This window comes from Lepidochelys olivacea (assembly GCF_965140295.1).
Source record: "Lepidochelys olivacea isolate rLepOli2 genome assembly, chromosome: 10".
NCBI lineage: Eukaryota > Metazoa > Chordata > Testudines > Cheloniidae > Lepidochelys > Lepidochelys olivacea.
In genome coordinates, this window is record NC_140420.1 from 17860796 (window position 1) to 17881071 (window position 20276).

The 20276-nt window shown below is 42.5% G+C and overlaps 1 protein-coding gene across 1 annotated transcript in view; it reads right to left on the reverse strand.

Annotated features, from left to right (window-relative positions):
- Positions 1–20276, reverse strand: part of VPS35L (VPS35 endosomal protein sorting factor like) — a 120027-nt gene that overhangs the window by 21991 nt on the left and 77760 nt on the right. The window contains exons 27-28 of the mRNA XM_084641114.1: positions 9375–9514; positions 1498–1663 (exon numbers count right to left, since the gene is read on the reverse strand). Of these exons, the coding sequence (XP_084497240.1) occupies positions 1498–1663; positions 9375–9514 (306 nt within the window). The remainder of the gene's footprint in view (positions 1–1497; positions 1664–9374; positions 9515–20276) is intronic.

Genomic DNA, 20276 nt, shown 5'->3' on the forward strand with positions numbered 1-20276 from the left:
AGAGCACCTCTTTTCACAAGGATAAGGTGTGCTGGGTTGAGTTTATAGCTCAAAAGGTAAGTGACTATGATCTATATTTTTCCTGAGACAGGTCGGTTAGTTATAACACAGTCCTTTCACGTTGGAACAGACCCCAAAATTGGATTCTTGGCCCTTTTAGGTGCTATTTCAGCCTTTTTGTAAACACTGGAATCCACTTAATGTACCTGATGAACTTTAATAGAAAGCGAATTATTTTAACCTCTTTGATAAAGTATGTGAGGGTCATGCATGACAACATATCTATTGGGAAGCACAAATTCAACTGTTAAAGAATCTACTGGTGAAATAGATAGTGAGGATAAAAATAAACAACAATGATTAAGGCTGCGAGTCTGTCACTGAGGTCACAGATTCTGTGACTTTCCGGGACCTCCGTGATTTCTGCAGCTGCTGGTGCAGCTGACCCACAGGACAGCCACACCGGCTGCAGCTGGAGCGGTCCCAGGAGCCGCCTGAGCAGCAGCCAGTATGGCTGGCCTCAGGGGCCACTGGAGGAGCAGCGGTCCCCGGGACCACCCTGGAGACCTTCGGAGCATAGGTCCCTGGGGGCCTCAGAGCAGCGGGCGGCTGGGAGCAGTCAGCCCCTGCCATCAGTGCAGGGGCTAGCCATCAAAGCAGTGGTGTCCTGGGCCCCAGGAGCTGCTAAGTTTTAGTCAGGGTATTTATAGTAAAAGTCGTGGACAGGTCACAAGCTGTGAATTTTTGTTTATTGTCCATGACCGGTCCATGACTTTTACTAAAAATACCCGTGACTAAATCTTAGCTTAACTATGATCCTTTGGGGTGAGGGAAAAGAGGGAAGACAGTGAGAACATTTTGAAGAACTTCTGAACTGGTATGAGACCTTACAGAGTTGGATCATCCCTGTACTAAAGTAACAGCCACTGTCTTAGCAGACATTGGGGACTGAACCATGGACTTCTAGAGCTAAAAGGATGAGTCTCTACAGCTTGCATTAAAAATCCAGACTCTCCAACTGTGAGCTGAAACAGACTTGCATCATCTGTGGATTCTTATGTTCTCATGAGCACAGAGGAGGACATACCACTCTCTGACAAGTGCAAAATAAGATACTATTATTCAAAACAAATACATGGAGGACTCTTAACACAATGTTTGACGAGGCCCATTGAAAAAATCCAGTTTGGAGTCCTAGGATTTGCACAAACAAAGCTTTAAACAAGTAGATGAAGTATAAATGCTCTTTGTGGAACATTGTTTTATTATAAGTATGGCCTGGATACCTGCTTAGCAACCCAAATGATCTCTCATGGTCATTCTAGACTGTAGTACACAGATATGTGCAGGAGAATAATCCATTGTATAAGGTTATTGCTTCAATTTTAATCAGCTAGCATTTACACTGGCAAATCACTGATGTGATGCAATGCAATGGGGAACTGTATTGATGTAATGCTGTAGAACATAGAACCCACAATAACCCTCACAGTTTACCTTTGTCTAAGTGGTAGATATAGGTCTCCTGAGTCATTGCAGAGAGTAGATGCAAAACATTAGCGTAAATCCGAACTTTGTCATCACTATTATCCTCCCACGTATAATCCTGGATCACATTGAGTAGTCCTCGCACGAGAAACAACACTCCCTGTTCTGGATGGTCCTACAGAACAACCAAGAGACAGACTAACAATCAGCGAGAGGTTTGAGTTTTTGGTTTTTAAAGTGCAGCAACATCTCTGTAACAGCAAAATACAATAGAATTAAAGCCGTCAGTGACTTTTCTGAAGTGTGCTTCCTAGCAAACCCATTTAAAAACACATTCAAAGAGAAAATTATAACATCTTTTTGACCCATAATAATCAACCTGGTCTAGGCAGCCACAGCAGACAAGCTTCGAAATCCTTTGCTTTCTAATCTGAGGGGGAGGCAAACAAAATTAGCTGTCAACTTCTTAACAGCTGAACTTCCAGAATTACACACTCTAGTTAGATTCTTTTTTTTTACTCTTATTATTTCAGTAAACTACAAAAACAAGTAAATTACTCACGTAATTATGAGTCTTGGAAGAAATATACAATTGGGAAGGCACCAAAGCTACAGAATGGCAATGGCCTTTTAATATTAAAAGAAATAATTATAAGCACGCCAACTTTCAGAAACACTTCATTCTTCTTAACAGCAGTTTCAACACTGCACCAACCTCAAGATGAGCTGGGTGTGACATACCAGCACCTCTAGGATAGCCACATGGTAATAGGAGAGTTCCTCAATGTAGTGAGTGGGGAGGAGAGGACAGCAGGGACAGAATAGAGGCATTGGGGGATGGAAGCAGGGAAAACTATAGTCCCTGAAATCCCTGCCTCTCACTGGAAATCTCTTTCAGCACGGGCAGATCTAAAGGTGGGGCCTGCCCTCCCTTTCATTGGCAATTACTGCCAGAGGCCAGGACACTTCATGCTCCTTCCTGACCATTTTCCCAAGTGTGAGTTTAATTCTGAAGTTACCTCTCTTCAGTGCCACACCTGCAAACAGAAGCACAACACACTGCTGGCTAGCCACTCCTCTCCCTCATTCCATATTCAATACAATGCACTCCCGCAAATGCATGGCTCGAGCAGGGGGACACCAAGGCTTCCGGCAGAGCACAAGGAGCAAACAAAGAAAGTAGCTTGGCCGACAGCACCATGTATATTGCTGCACATGTGGGTAGAGTGGGAAGGGGGAATGAGGGCAGCGGAAAAAGTGGGAGAAAAAAAACCTGTTCCACTGTGGAGGGAAAGAAATTTTTTTTGAGACAATAAGGGAGAGAGAAGGGCCAAAAAAAACCAGTAAGACAAAAGTCATGACATGATACTAGATGGCCCACATTTAAGGTTATAACTTAGTTTCCATTCTGAGCCCAATTTTAACCCAAATGAAGGAATGTCAGCCTCAAAAGCGGTAAGTTAAGTATGGGCCCCAAGGGAGACTTGCTTATTAATAAATGGGTTTTTTATCCTGGTTATGGATAAAAACCATGGGTGGTTTCTATCAGTGTTTAAAGTGCTATCATTTTCATAGTAAAAATGGAACTTCTGAATTTCTTCACTTACATAGGTTTCATCGTTAGGTCTTTATCATTAATTTAAGATTGTTTCTTATCTTTCAGTAATAATTGCTAATGTTTAGAAGGAACTTTCTTATATCTGCATGTAAAATACACCTCTGGGTTAAAACCTGGAAAGGAATGCAATTGTAATGTTTTGTAACAATCTGTCTACTTCTTCAAAAAAGGAAAATTATGTCCACGGGCAGTTCCTAATTATTATTCCCACTTGAAAACACCACCAGTTAAAAAGGATACTGCCTCCAAGGTTGAACTAACTCATAACAATGGACAATAATAGTCAGAGCTTTGCATTGTTTTCCTGTTGCTCTTGTACATCCAGATCCTACAAAAATGTAACATTACAGAGACAACATAAGTGAGGTAATATCTTTCATTGGACGAACTTCTGTTGCTGAAGGAGACAAGCTTTTGAGCTTAAACAGAGCTTTTCAAGTCTACATTATGTTCAGTAGAGACAGCACTTTAGTGAAACAATCTTTTCTGGCAATCTACGAACCCTTGCACCCTTTCCAAGATGACAGTGTCTTCAAAATGGATTTTATTTAGTTCTGTTGTGGGAGCAAAGATGATCCAATGGGGAGAGCACTAGCTTAGCCCTCAGGAGACCTAGGTTCAAGTCCCTGATGTGTGTCACCGATGTCCTGTGCAACCACAGCAAAGCCACTTTATGTCTGTACCTAAGACAGATGAGTATCTACACTAAGTTTAATATTAAAAACAAACAGTTAACTGAGAGAATATATTTGTGTTGTAATTTCATTCTATACCCTGTAAACCACAGAAGAAGGGAAGACAACTTACTATACGTACACAGGGTAATGGATGTGGAAAAAGTCTTTCTAAGGTTGAGCTGCCACATATGATTTTTGCATTACCAAAGAGAACCTGTAGACAATTTCCAATCTGATGTAGTATGAAAGCTTCCCTTTGCAATTCATACATTAACAGATTTAAAGTTAAAAAGTGAATCCTGTTTTTATCAAGTAATCCTGAATAGCTGAAGCCACATGGTAAATATGACACCTTTATGAGTTTACAACTCATGAATGTTAAAAATTTGCTGAATTCCTGAATCATGAACGACTTAACTATGCACACATTTTCCACTAACCTCTTGGCACCAGGAGGCAAGAGTTTTTGAGGCAAAATTCATCAGCTTTTAGCATCAGCTTTTAGGACCACTGAACTATCAGTGCCAAGGAATTAATGGCACAGACTCAATGTTTCACCCATAATGCCAACTATTAAGCAGCTGATTAGCCTTTAAAATGGTGGATGTAAAACAGAATGAAATTAATCTGGAGACAGTCATCTACATAAATCCTACCCACTGTCTGTTAATTTAAGTGTGATGGTTCTGTAATACAGACGTTTAACCAACAGGATGGGCAAAATTAGGTATTATTACTGCTTTCCAAGTTTCCCCTTTCTACTGTGCACTGGGGAAATAACCTAATATGCAGATATACCATATTAGTCTGCAGTTTCCCCAAATTGAATCTCATTTTATTTTCTGCTCATATTTCTAACTGTGCTACAGAAGGTCACTTTTACTTATTTCTTTATACTCACTGATGTTCGCAATATCTCAAGTCATTTTATTGCTTAATAAGGAATGTTCTGTAAATCCCTTAGGCTGAGATAAAGTGCCATGTCAGTACTGTGTGGAAACATGCACTAGGAGAGCACTGAGGATTCTCTTCAGAGACCTTTCAAATGTGATGGATATTCAGTTTTGAACCCATGAAGGACATTTCAACTCAAAGAGTCAATATGCTTCTCTGTAGCACCACCAATAACTATAAACAGCTTTTCTGCAGGCAAAACCTTTCATGTCCATCTTCCCCCACTCCAGCTTCATGAGTAAAGCCAGGACCATCTAACAAAGGTAACAGACGCTGGAAATTCAGACTGGATTGACACCCTATCAGTTCAGGATCAGTTTCACTCACTGAGGCCCTGGTTCCTCATTCTTCATAGCTGGCTTAAATCAAGTACATGGGTGCTGTATCCATGAGTAATGAAGATCTTCATGGTTCAAGTGGCCCCAACCCTTCCTTTTAGAGAGACTGAAGAGAGTGGTATTGAGCAGTTGCTTATCCACACAATGGGCTCTTTTAATGCAGGATGCAGCAGCACTCTCTTCTCATTCCTCCTGCTCAGCATGTACTGGATGTGACACTATCGGGGGGTGAGAGAAATGTAGTTTGGGAGGCAGTACCATCTATATGCAGATGACACTCCGCTTAATGCATCCTTGACACTGCATCAAGAGAGAGTATTTTCCCAAGTACCTGGCTGGATGATGCTGAACAGGTTGAGACTTAGTTCAGATAAAGATTGTTTCAGCCAGCTGGGAGAAACCACCAGAGAGCATGGCAAAATTAGTATCCGACCCCTCCCTCATATTGATGAAACCCACATACCTGTCCCAAAGAAGTTCACCATCTTAGGGTAAAAAGAAAAGGAGTACTAGTGGCACCTTAGAGACTAACCAATTTATTTGAGCATAAGCTTTCGTGAGCTACAGCTCACTTCATCGGATGCATAAAGTGGAAAATACAGTGAGGAGATTTATATACACAGAGAACATGAAACAATGGGTGTTATCGTACACACTGTAAGGAGAGTGATCACTCAAGATGAGCTATTACCAGCAGGAGAGCAGGGGGGGAGGGGGCGAGAGAAAACCTTTTGTAGTGATAATCAAGGTGGGCCATTTCCAGCAGTTAACAGGAACGTCTGAGGAACAGTGGGAGGTGGGGGGGGGAATAAACATGGGGAAATAGTTTTACTTTGTGTAATGACACATCCACTCCCAGTCTCTATTCAAGCCTAAGTTAATTGTATCCAGTTTGCAAATTAATTCCAATTCAGCAGTCTCTTGTTGGAGTTTGTTTTTGAAGTCTTTTTGTTGTAATATTGCGACCTTTAGGTCTGTAATCGAGTGACCAGAGAGATTGAAGTGTTCTCCGACTGGTTTATGAATGTTATAATTCTTGACATCTGATTTGTGTCCATTTATTCTTTTACGTAGAGACTGTCCATTTTGACCAATGTACATGGCAGAGGGGCATTGCTGGCACATGTGGCATATATCATATTGGTAGATGTGCAGGTGAATGAGCCTCTGATAGTGTGGCTGATGAAATTAGGCCCTATGATGGTGTCCCTGAATAGATATGTGGACACAGTTGGCAATGGGCTTTGTTGCAAGGATAGGTTCCTGGGTTAGTGGTTCTGTTGTGTGGTGTGTGGTTGCTGGTGAGTATTTGCTTCAGCTTGGGGGGCTGTCTGTAGGCAAGGACTGGCCTGTCTCCCAAGATTTGTAAGAGTGATGGGTCGTCCTTCAGGATAGGTTGTCGATCCTTGATGATGCGTTGGAGAGGTTTTAGTTGGGGGCTGAAGGTGATGGCTAGTAGCGTTCTGTTATTATCTTTGTTGGGCCTGTCCTGTAGTAGGTGACTTCTGGGTACTGTTCTGGCTCTGTCAATCTGTTTCTTCACTTCCGCAGGTGGGTACTGTACTTGTAAGAATGCTTGATAGAGATCTTGTAGGTGTTTGTCTCTGTCTGAGGGGTTGGAGCAAATGCGGTTGTATCGTAGAGCTTGGCTGTAGACGATGGATCGTGTGGTGTGGTCAGGGTGAAAGCTGGAGGCATGTAGGTAGGAATAGCGGTCAGTAGGTTTCCGGTATAGGGTGGTGTTTATGTGACCATCGCTTATTAGCACTGTAGTGTCCAGGAAGTGGATCTCTTGTGTGGACTGGTCCAGGCTGAGATTGATGGTGGGATGGAAATTGTTGAAATCATGGTGGAATTCCTCAAGGGCTTCTTTTCCATGGGTCCAGATGATGAAGATGTCATCAATATAACGCAAGTAGAGTAGGGGCATTAGGGGGCGAGAGCTGAGGAAGCGTTGTTCTAAGTCAGCCATAAAAATATTGGCATACTGTGGGGCCATGCGGGCACCCATAGCAGTGCTGCTGATTTGAAGGTATACATTGTCCCCAAATGTGAAATAGTTATGGGTGAGGACAAAGTCACAAAGTTCAGCCACCAGGTTTGCCGTGACATTATCGGGGATAGTGTTCCTGATGTCTTGTAGTCCATCTTTGTGTGGAATGTTGGTGTAGAGGGCTTCTACATCCATAGTGGCCAGGATGGTGTTTTCAGAAAGATCACCAATGGATTGTAGTTTCCTCAGGAAGTTAGTGGTGTCTTGAAGATTGCTGGGAGTGTAGGGCCTGAGGAGAGAGTCTACATAACCAGACAATCCTGCTGTCAGGGTGCCAGTGCCTGAGATGATGGGGCGCCCAGGATTTCCAGGTTTATGGATCTTGGTAGTAGATAGAATGCCCCAGGTCGGGGTTCCAGGGGTGTGTCTGTGCGGATTTGTTCTTGTGCTTTTTCAGGGAGTTTCTTGAGCAAATGCTGTAGTTTCTTTTGGTAACCCTCAGTGGGATTAGAGGGTAATGGCTTGTAGAAAGTGGTGTTGGAGAGCTGCCTAGCAGCCTCTTGTTCATATTCCGACCTATTCATGACGACGACAGCACCTCCTTTGTCAGTCTTTTTGCTAATGATGTCAGAGTTGTTTCTGAGGCTGTGGATGGCATTGTGTTCTGCACAGCTGAGGTTATGGGGCAAGTGATGCTGCTTTTCCACAATTTCAGCCCGTGCACGTCAGCGGAAGCACTCTATGTAGAAGTCCAGTCTGTTGTTTCGACCTTCAGGAGGAGTCCACCTCGAACCCTTCTTTTTGTAGTGTTGGTAGGAAGGTCTCTGTGGATTAGTATGTTGTTCAGAGGTGTGCTGGAAATATTCCTTGAGTCGGAGACATCGAAAATAGGATTCTAGGTCACCACAGAACTGTATCATGTTCGTGGGGGTGGAGGGGCAGAAGGAGAGGCCCCGAGATAGCCCAGCAGAAGAATCTGTCCTAAGAGTTGGATAGATTGACAATATTGCTGGGTGGGTTAAGGGAACCATTGCTGTGGCCTCTTGTGGCATGTAGTAGTTTAGATAGTTTAGTGTCCTTTTTCTTCTGTAGAGAAGCAAAGTGTGTGTTGTAAATCGCTTGTCTAGTTTTTGTAAAGTCCAGGCACAAGGAAGTTTGTGTGGAAGGTTGGTTTTTTATGAGAATATCCAGTTTTGAGAGCTCATTCTTAATCTTTCCCTGTTTGCTGTAGAGGATGTTGATCACGTGGTTCCGCAGTTTCTTTGAGAGCATGTGGCACAAGCTGTCAGCATAGTCTGTATGGTATGTAGACTGTAATGGATTTTTTATCTTCAGTCCTTTTGGTACGATGTCCACCTGTTCGCATTTGGAAAGGAAGATGATGTCTGTCTGTATCTGTACGAGTTTTTGAAGTTGATAGACTTCCACTCCATACGGCTAAATGCAGTGCCTTGCATAATGACAGGTTTCAGAGTAGCAGCCGTGTTAGTCTGATCCTTCCTTGTTTCAAGTGGCTCATGAGGTACGAAGTGCCTCCTGCCCTACCCCCCTACTTGCTCTGGGTAGGATGTTCACAGCTATTTTTCTCTGATTATACTGATTCAGACGTGGGCCATGACTCCATTATCCATGGCTTTGTCAGTTCCCGATTAGATCATTGTACCCACCCACCTTTGAAGTCCACTCAAACGACAGGCACAGAATGCAGCGGCGCATCTGCTTAGCAACTTTATCAACAGAGAGCATATTTCACCAGTGCACCAGACTCCAGTGGCTCATTGTTCAATTCCAGATACAATTCAAGGGGGTGATAGTGATCTGCACACACTTACACGCTCTGGATCTAGCGATCTGAAAAAACCTCTCCTCTTGCAGTTAAGATCAGCTGGGCATTCAAGCTAGCGGTCCCCACATCTGAATGTCTGGGGGTTTCAGTAGTCTCCAATTCAAATGCACTTCCACTGTCAATCTGATGGAGTCAGAGTCTGTTCACAGGCTTTTGCCTTTGAAGAATGGGGTGCAGTATGATGAAATTACAGGATTAGGGTTTTATGCTGAATGTGCTCAAGTAACATTGGACACTGTGTTTCAACTACCTTTCATATGCTTTGATATATAAAAACAGAAGTATTTTTTATTGTAATTTAAAAATAAATAACGGACACAGTATTTATAATAAAACATGTAAGAAATGTTCAGTTTAAAACAAGGTCTGGTCTATAAGCAGACAAGCTAAAATATCAATAGCCACCTTTAACTTTAGGGATTAAATGTTTCACACTGCAATTCATGCTAAAGTTACTTACTGGCACAATTAATAAAGTGGAAAAGAAGTTACAGAAGAATTCCAGGAGGAAGGGTTCAGAGGGACGCATCTTCCCATCTATATTGATCATCTTTGGCACTTCAGGAACCAGGCTCACGGCAGCTTTGAAAAAAGCATCAGCTACGAAAAACAACATTAAAATAGTTACAATATCACCATAGCAGTTGAATTTACAAACATGCCTATGAGCTAAAGATTGTTTAGAGTGTCTGTTATAATTAACTATCAGACAGGTAGCCGTGTTAGTCTGTATCTACAAAAACAATTATAACTTTTTGTTATACTTAAATGTCACAAGGGGAGTGACCAACTTCTGCTGGGGAGACAGACAAGCTTTCGAGCTACATAGAGCTCTTCCTGAGGTCCTCTTCCTCTGAATATCTTTTCCCAGTCCTGAGAAAGAGCTCAATGTAGCTCGAAAGCTTCTCTCTCTCACAAATGGAAGCAGGTCCAATAAAAGATATTACTTCACTCATCTTGTCTCTCTAAAACCCTGGAACCAACACGGCTACAACAATACTGTATGTAATTAAATGTCTCAGTTGTTCTCAAGTAAAATTTTCAAAAACACCCAAGTGATTTTCCAAAAGAGCCTAAGAGGCTTTAAAATGTTATCCTTAGTTTCCACTTTACCTAAACTAGCAGAGTACCGGATTAAAAAGGATAGACTCTCCAGTTCAAATCCAGCCATAATACAGTACACAATTTATAAATATTTTCAGCCTTCTCTTATATTCAATGCTGTTTTAGCCTGGAGATAAGTGGACTGAATGATCTAATAAGAAGTTATTTCTATCTCTAACTTCTGTGATTTACAGAGGCCAATGAAAATCAGAGATGGTAAATGCAGTTGTTATAATATGCTTAAATGTTTACATTCTTTAATTAAAACAGGATTATGAAACAAAAAGTAGTACCAGAGGTGCTGCCAGTTACTAAGATCTGAGGACTCCTCTGAACAATCATACTACAGGAATTCTTTAGATTTGCTTCTACTTGTTTCCATGAGTTTGAAGATGGACCCATTAATGGTATAGTAAAGCACAGTTAGGAATAAACTGCACCGTAATCCCAAATAAAATGAACTAGAATTTCTACTCTTCAATTACATTTCTAAAAAGTACTGAAAAGACAGTATTCCTAACTTCCACTTCGAAGTTCTTTTGTAACAGTATTTGCTGGGGTGTTCTAGCAAGCAGTAATTACCTAACACCATCTTTTTGGCCCCAAAGTAGTTAAGCACATGTTTAAGTCCCATTGAAGTCAATTATCCAAGGACCTCAAAGCACTTTTCAAAATTGGTGCTATCCCCGTCTCGATTTTATAGATGGGGAAACTGAGGCTCCTAAGTGCCTAAATCCCTTCTGAAAATGAGATTTAGGCACAGCAATTCCTAAATATCTTTAAAAATCTGGGCCCTAGTGATTTGTGCTAGGCCAGAAAGACAGTCAACAGCAGAGTGAGAATCTGAACCCAGGTCTATTGATTCCTAGTGAAGGAGAAGAGCAGATACTCAGGGAGAAAGGATGGAAAAATTTCATAACCCAGAGATGCCACTGATATCATGTATTGTCGTTTCCAGGACAGAAACTTGCTCCGGAAAAATTAACTTGGACACATGAGGCTCTAAGCAAATTTGCTAAATATAGAACCATATGATATCAAAACTAAGTTTGTGAGAAATACCAATGAAACATTTGCTTTAGAAAAATTGCTGTTCTTATGACTCGTTTCTTTCCAGCATACACTTGTATGACCTTCCGAACTTTTCATTGTTCAGACCACATGCTTCCTTTTTAGCTTGCGTATTTATTTCAAGGGGATGTTTTTATTTGTTTTGAAGATCTATTAATTCACACAGTTGGCCCAATGGGAGATAAGTAATCTCTCTCAGAATGTTATTGAGAGACAGAAAGCAGGAGCAGATGTTCATTTTAGAACAAACAGATGAATTGCTATCATTTCCGCAGTTGTCCTGTCCCTAAAAAATGCACATACCCCACATTATCAAATGGCGTTGTGAGAATCTGTGTAGTATTTCTCTAACTTCCACAAATAAAATAAGAAATCTTGCAGACCAAGTCTGCTTGGTTTACTCTCTCTCCTTTCCTTTAGAAAGAAAAAATGGTCTGGGAGCAAATCTTCCCAAACAATATTTAGACTAGCACCAAAATACACATCTCACCACTCTGACCCTGGATAGCTGCAGTTTGAGTGGATTTACTCTCAATGTTCTACTATTTCAGAGAACAAGAGCCTTCTCCCTATAGAATGGCCATAACAAGCAACTATCTCCTGGTTGAGTTTCCTAGATCAGGGGTGGGAAACCTTTTGGCCCGAGGGCCAAATATGGATATGGAAATTTTATGGCGGGCCATGAATGCTCATGAAATTGGGGGTTGGGGTGCGGGAGACGGTGAGGGCTGCAGGGTGGGGCCAGAAATGAGGAGTTCAGGGTGTGGGAGGGGGCACTGGACTGGGGCAGGAGGTTGGGGTGCAGGAGGATGCTCTGGGCTAGGACCGAGGGGCTGAGAGGGCAGGAGGGGGATCAGGGCTAGGGCAGGGGGTTGGGGTGAAGGAGAGGGTTGGGGTGCAGTCTTCAGGCAGTGCTTACCTCAAGCAGCTCCTGGAAGCCAGGCGGTTCTGTGCGCTGCCCCGTCCGCAGGTGCTGCCCCTGCAGCTCCCATTGGCCTTGGTTCCCGGCCAATGGGAGCTGCGGGGGCAGTGCCTGGGGTGGGGACAGCTTGTGGAGCCCCCTGGCTGCCCCTATACCTAGGATTCGGAGGGGGAATATGCCGCTTCTTCTGGGAGCCACACGGAGCCACGGACCCCACTCCCCGGAGGGAGCTTGAGGGCCGGATTAAAACGTCTGAAGGACTGGATATGGCCCCCGGGCCGTAGTTTGCCCACCCCTGCTTTAGATACTGATTGTCTTATTGGAGTGTCTGGTAAGGACAGGAAGCCCATCTCCATTCTCAGAAAGATACTCCTTAGAGTGACAATATGCTATTTTATCCCTATCGCATTCGAGCTCTTCTTTGCAGAACTAATAGTCTTTGTTTAAAGACAAAAATGATAATGTTTCTAAAAATAGAAAACTGCTATGGAAGGGCTGAACTACGTGATTAATACAGAATACAGAGATGGCTTCCTTTTTTCTTGCCTAGTTTCTTGTGCAGTTTGCTTGGCCACTTTTTAAAACCCTATGTTCCTTACTGGCTCAACATTTTTAGGGAAATGCTCAAACAGTTGGGTTATTTGTTTGTTTTTTGTTGTGGGAGGAGGAAGAAGAGGAATGAGAAAGGGGGGAAAGCAATCAGTTTCCTCCATTTCCCATCTCCCACCCAGAAAGCTCCAACTATATTTAGACCTTCCATCATACCCCTATTTAAAAAGAAGCTTGTACAATATTTTATTTCTGCTGCTCCCAGGCTCAGCACAGTGACAGGTGAGATAGCATCATTTGTAACCATCTGTTCCTAAACTGGTCTGTCCATATTACGGATTATAAAATGGTTGTTTAATTTGAACACTAAGTTTACACTTCTCCAAGGCAAATTTGCTTTACAGGGAGCAGGAGTTAAATCATTGTCCAGAACATCTTAAAAAGTTGCAATTTATGAAATCAATCAGCTGAGACACAGAATATTCCCATTATTGCAGGAAAAAATAAAAGTCCTCAGAAAATCAATTGTTCTTAAAACTACTCTGCTTTTTTTCCTTTATAGAGAGCTAGTTGAACTATATGAGTTTTAAGGAAGGAACATTGAGTGTTCAGTTTGGAGTAAGATTAGGGTAAACAGTATGAAATCATGGAAATGCTAATTATTCCCTTAAACATGAAATAAGTGTCAATATATACATTTGAATATAAATTACCATAATTATGAAGCTATGGAATTGGACACGCCTCATCTTTACAGCTTTATAAAGCATCTTATTGTGCAATTGCTTCGAAGTAGAGTTTAAGGGATGCACCAACCCCTTTGACTTATCACAGATACGCAGGAAGGCATAAGAAGATGATGATGTGCTCCAGTTTAGAGGAAATGGGCTCCATACTGCTCTGTTCCATGCAACATCAGTTTCTTAGCTTCTATTCTGATCCTGTTTGTTTTAACCCTGTTAATAAAAATATGCAGAAGCTCCTTCTGTTTGAAAAAGTTTCTCACATTAGCCAGGAGTTTAATTCTGCTCCTAAAGTGAGCCACTGCTAAGGGTAGATGAGGGTAGAGCAGAGTGCTCATTACAACAAATCATCATGATGAAGTCTTCCTAGGCTGTAGTTAATATCTTGTGCACTGCACTGAACACAACATATTTCATGCTTCGCTGAATTTGTCCTTCCACAGCAGCTCCTTCATTCCGGTTGACCACAATCTATAAATCCTTCCCCCTGCACATATGTAGTGACCTTCAGGCTGAAGAGAACTAATGGCCTGCTCTAAGATTGAGTACTTTTGACAATATTTCACTGCAGAAAAGCAAGCGAAATTCCTTTGTGGATGTTTTCTTTTAACAATATCAGTGTGATGGTAAAAAAGCTTGTAATTTGTAAGGGTGTGTAAAGTAATTGTGACAGTGAGTTTCCATCTATTTGCAATTCTATTTTTTGTATCCATGATAGGCTGGATATAAAATCTCAGGCTGGCCAAAAACAGTCTGAGAATTGAGGCCACTGGAGATGAAAAAATAATTCACAACTCAAGTCTCATCTAAGGAGAGACGGAGAGTATGAGGTTTGCCTATCTAGTGATATATTAACAAATATAAACTATATTTAGTGATCATTAAGATTGCATCAGGACACACATGCGTCCACCCAAAATAATAAAAGCAGGGGAATCAGTAGTTAAAAGACTCCTCCATTTTTGCCACCTTAATTTTTCCTACAACACTGTCAATAACACACCAACACCTCAAAGGCTTTTGCTTTGATCTCCAATGGATATTGAAAAGCAATTCATTCCTCAAACTTTATCAACCTTGTGCACTAATGTAAAAGTTTAACAGCAACCTCACACGCTCTTGCATCAACATATTGGCACATCTGACTATCATATGCTTTAAGTATGCGGGAAGTTAAGCTCCTTTAACACAGCTCAGGAAATGAGGAAGGTTTTGTAACAGCCCTGAACGTTACACCTCTGTAATGTGTTTTACCTTTATGTTACTCTTTCACACTCTGATCCTTAACTTCATCCTAATGTAGTTTTGTGTCTAAGAATTACAAAGAGCTCCTTTCAGACAGGGTGGAGGATGAAAAAACGGAATATTTGGTAAACTGGAACATATAATGGGAATTATTTTTAGGTAGAAATGTAATAAGGTGGATGAAGCCTGTTTCGATGCTAGTTGTACAAGGGATTTGATTATAAATATGGGTTTCTAACAAGGACTTGAAACGACAAAACAAAAAGCTCACACAGGTGTAAGTGGAAGACGCACTGAATCATGAGGAAGATCCTGGAACTTACTCCTACCAAGAACAATACAGGCCATTTCCAGGATGCCAGATTTTTAAACCTTTATAATTAGTTGAAAGTCACTCCAAGATTCAGCCTGACTAGCACTAGCTGGATGTTGCATAGTCTCTAAACTGGTCGTGATATACAGTGGGGCAGAAATACCAGCTTCGGCATGCTTATAAAGGCACAGGCAGAGAGAGATCAATCGCTCAAGAGGTACTGAAAAACCACTAACTGATCCTTGAAAGAACAGGAAAAAAGTCCAATGATCAGAAGGAATATCCACCTCTAGAGACTTCAGTTAACTGTAATTCTCCACCACCATCACAACAGTAATTTTTCCCAAGTAAAGAGAGCCTTGTATATCAGTAATCCTCTTTCACACATGCTTTGTCGCCCTATTGGGACAACAGTGCTTAGAAAGAGAAGAAGGGAATCAAAGGACAGGGAGCCCCAAGTTTTAATCCTAACCTTAACTTCCATGATGGCCTTACGCCCCCAACCTCTCTGCTTCAGCTTCTTCATATGTGAATTGGGGAGAATACATATTCATCCCACATCTCCGAAGGCCATGGAAGATCTAAAAACCTGTAAGTGCTAATTAATTATTACTCTTAATAAGAAAGCCTATTTTAATGCTACAGGGGAAAACACTTCAGGCCATAAAGTCTTTTCAACAAAGCTACTTGTTATTAAAACAGTTTCACACCTTGGCACATTTACTGCTTGGCTTAGCTATAAAATATTGATGCAGAAGCAACTTTCTCTAAGGAAAAAAATGTTATCAGTTTAGGGCACTTCACAGCCTCCATTTATCTGAACTGCGGTGAGCTTGAAAACTTTGCAGTTCACTAGGGAAACTGCTTTTTCATGTTTCCATCTCAATTTAAACTGCAGAAAACCAGACCTTTTAGATCAACCTCAGTAATATGCACTTTTGAACTCTTGATTTAGATGTGCCTAACAAAATTAAGAACTTGGAGTAAAATTGGAAGACCTCCCCACCACCACATGCAATATCCCCTTTTCTCAATCCCTTAGTGAAATTAGTCAGACATAACAGCTTGAATTGGTTGGATTGCTCAATTCACACATATTATGCCTAAAGCTAAACAAGAATTTAGCAGCTTTAGGGATAAAAATCTCACTCAACCCTATACTGTCTGAAAATTGTTTCATCATCACCCACTCACTGAATGGTAAGAGACCTATGGTTAAGAATCATGCTGTCCATTTTTCAGGAGGCTAGAGCATCATCTCCATGTGGGGGGAGAGAGGGAGGGAGAGAGAGTCTAGTTAATCTCAGTTTGGTCCAAAGCGCTACCCATGACAAGAAGCATGTCTGATAAGGATTTGTTATTCGGTTTTGGTAACGTGCCACTATAGAGAAGTGTTAGGTCAGTCAGTTAAGGTACCTGGGGTATGTACACCCCCTCCAAGTCAGTATTCTGCTTACTAAAGTGACATCTGGAGGCTCCACAGAAAACATACGATAGGTATTTAGATGATCATCTTCTTGGTGCAGAGTTTTAATTAAAGCATCCATTCCATTTGAGTACCCTCCAGGGGGACACTGGGGTACTACCTACAAACTTGGTAGATTGCACAGGCCAAAGAAGGTTGGGAGGATTATAAGCTCTTAAATAGAATGAATGGTGTGCTCAGCCATACCCTGTTTGGCTGGACTTCTTGCGCTTCTCCTTCCACACAAACTGCTGTGTTCCTGGGGCCTAAGTCAGCAAGAAGTATAACTTTTTTAGCTCAGGCCTTTGTGAGTTTTGGAGGGAAACAGGCTAATCCATAGTTCTCTTTCTCATCAACTCAAGAAGATCCATGTCAGGTCCTGAAAGCAGAAGACTTCACCTTGAACTGTTGTACTGGTGGGAGTCTTTTCCCCCCCACCATATTGCCACTTGCTACACAGCCCCTTCTAGACTTTGGCTACAGATCTCCATGCTACAGGAAGCAGGAGGAGAGCAGTAAAAGTAAAGGCATAAGGAAAGCTCAATAGAAGGTAAAGAGCTGAGAGAAGAAATGCTGGAATTTCCTGAAAGAAATAGCTACTGATAACACTGGAGCTCAGAGGCTACCTCGTATTGCTACTATGAAGGCAGATACTTCTGCAGTTTCCACGGTATGCATCTGATGAAGTGAGCTGTAGCTCACGAAAGCTCATGCTCAAATAAATTGGTTAGTCTCTAAGGTGCCACAAGTACTCCTTTTCTTTTTGCAAAGACAGACTAACATGGCTGTTACTCTGAAACTTCTAAGCACAGAATCAGTGGCCTTTGCCCAACCCGTCCCAATAACTCTAGCTGCCTCTATCAATGCAGGAAAAGGCCCACAAGAGCATTAATGGACATTGTAAAGGTAGTGATAATGTCTATTTGCTTACAGACTGCATGATTGTTTAGATGTCTCCCTGTGCAGTCTGCAGTAGAAATGCTGCAGCACTTCCTCTGCATAACAGAAACTACTCTCCACCAAATGTGCTGGAAACTAAGCTTCTAACACACATTAAGATTTAATGACTCTCAAGCAGCTCTTACTTCCATTCTCCAAGGCACACAAGGAATTTCATCACTCCAGATTCTCCACTGCTCTGAATCCAATGCGCAAAAAATTCTGACTAAAAATCTAAACACCCACATGGTATTTACTGAATTGGTTTCTGAAAACTGCCTTTTATAGCTTGGCCACAAGAATTCTTTGCGCCAATTTGACCCATTAGCATTGTCCTGGAAAACACTAAGCAGTGTAATCTAGGGACAAGCAGGCCATATATTTTCAAAAATAACCATTATAGCTCAGTGTGAATATGCCAAGAAACTACCACATGGGTGATCACATACATGGATGACGAAACTGCAGGCTTCATGTCAAATGCAGATGGAGTTCAACAATACAGGCCTTACTCACCTTCATTAGTGAGGCACTGGCTCATCAAGAGACTTCAGGTCCCAGCAGGCAATGCTCTATCTCAGGGGTGAGCAAACTACGACCTGCAGGCCGGATCCGGCCCGCGAGCTGCACCACACAGCTCGGCACCGCTCCAGCCGGGACGCTGGGTCAGGACCACACCACGCGGCTTGGCCCCACTCCGGCTGGGGCACTGGGTCGGGGGCCGCACCACATGGCTCCTGGAAGCTCCGGCATGGCCCCGCTCCAGCTCAAATGGGAGCTGCAGGGACAGTGCCTGCAGATGGGGCAGCATGCAGAGCTGCCTGGCTGTGCCTCCATGTAGGAGCTGGAGAAGGGACATGGCACAGCTTCCGGGAGCCACTTAAGGTAAGCGCCAGTTGGAGTCTGCACCCCCTGAACCTCTCCCCACGCTCCAACCCTCTGCCCCAGCCCTGATCTCCATCCCTCTCTTCAAACCCCTCGATCCCACTTCCTGCACACTCCTGCACCCCAAATCTCTCATCCCCAGCCCCACCCCAGAGCCTGCACCCCCTCCCACACCCCAATCCCAATTTTGTGAGCATTCATGGCTTGCCATACATTTCTATTCCCCGATGTGGCCCTCAGGCCAAAAAGTTTGCCTGCTCCTGCTCTATCTTGATGCAAGCAGCAGTTATACAGATTAAAGTGGAGTAATTCCATGCTGGGACCAGTAGACTTTTTGGTTCTGAATCTCTGAGGATGAAGGCAGCTGCAAACTGCATCTTCATAGGCAAAGTAGGTATAACTTGCCAGTTCTGAATAACTTAGCTAAGCAGTGAAGTGTTGTCAAGAGTATTGAAGGAGACTATCAAAAAGCAGATTAAGATAATTTTTACTCCTTTCTCCATATTTCATATTAATTCATAGTTTACAGAAAGCAGATGCTTTCCAGCGACTGATAAAAATAAATCCAGCAACTATCAATTTGATTGTACAATTAAATGCAAGTGACAATCAGGTAACAGCTAAATTCTATTTTCATGCAGAGACATTAACAAAAATCCTCAACCTTCAGAAAAACACATAGAGTCTTCAAAATGCCTGCATCTGTAGCATCAACATGTAGTCTACCAGATCAATAACATGTTATCCTAGAGTTATGACTCTCCCTCCAATTTTGTGTCGAGCCAAACCAGATCAGCAAGAGCTAAATCGCAGATATTCAGTGCTGCAAGATTTCACTTTGAGCTCAGAGCTACTACTAAGTGTATTTTATTAAACACATACAGTATTCCATACAGTGTCAGCTATTTGAGTGAATCAGCATCAATCTGGCATTGATTCAAGTAAGGAACTAGCTTTAAATTTGTTGCTATGCATTAATCAGTACTAGTTGTGTATATATTTGAGCTTGCTGTGTTTTCTCTTGAGATACATATCCTGCCCCAATCCTGTCCCTGTCGAAATCAGCATCACCAATATTTACTTCATGGGAAGCATTATCTGGCTTTAAGAGACAAAGTAGCTGGCTGAAATAGCATACAGAGGAAGCATAAAGCCTGAAAGTAATGGAAGACTGAAAGGATCAGTAAGGAAAGCTACCTCTTGGAAGTCAGAAACAGTAGGGAAAAAGTGAGAACTGCCAAAAGCCAAGGAGAGTTGGACATTGCAAAGAAAATTAAAACCAATAGTAAAAGGTTCTATAATCATATAAATAAAAAGAAAACAAGGAAAGAAAAGTGAAACCACTAAGCACAGAGTATGCGTTGGAGACTAAAGATAATCTAGGAATGGCCCAAAACCTAAATGAATACTTTGCCTCAGTCTTTAATAAAAGTAATGAGGAGCTTAGAGGTAGTGGCAGGGAAGCAAACAGAATCTATGGGTATGTCTACACTACGAAATTAGGTCGAATTTATAGAAGTCGGTTTTTTAGAAATTGGTTTTATATATTCGAGTATGTGTGTCCCCACAGAAAATGCTCTAAGTGCATTAACTCGGCGGAGCGCTTCCACAGTACCGAGGCAAGCGTCGACTTCCGGAGCGTTGCACTGTGGGTAGCTATCCCACAGTTCCCGCAGTCTCCGCTGCCCATTGGAATTCTGGGTTGAGATCCCAATGCCTGATGGGGCTAAAACATTGTCGCGGGTGGTTCTGGGTACATATCGTCAGGCCCCCGTTCCCTCCCTCCCCCCGTGAAAGCAAGGGCAGACAATCATTTCGCGCCTTTTTTCCTGAGTTACCTGTGCAGACGCCATACCACGGCAAGCATGGAGCCAGCTCAGGTAACCGTCACCCTATGTCTCCTGGGTGCTGGCAGACGCGGTACGGCATTGCTACACAGTAGCAGCAACCCCTTGCCTTGTGGCAGCAGACGGTACAGTACGACTGGTAGCCGTCATCGTCATGTCTGAGGTGCTCCTGGTCGCCTCTGTGAGGTCGATCAGGAGCACCTGGGCAGACATGGGCGCAGGGACTAAATTTGGAGTGACTTGAGCAGGTCATTCTCTTTAGTCCTGCAGTCAGTCCTA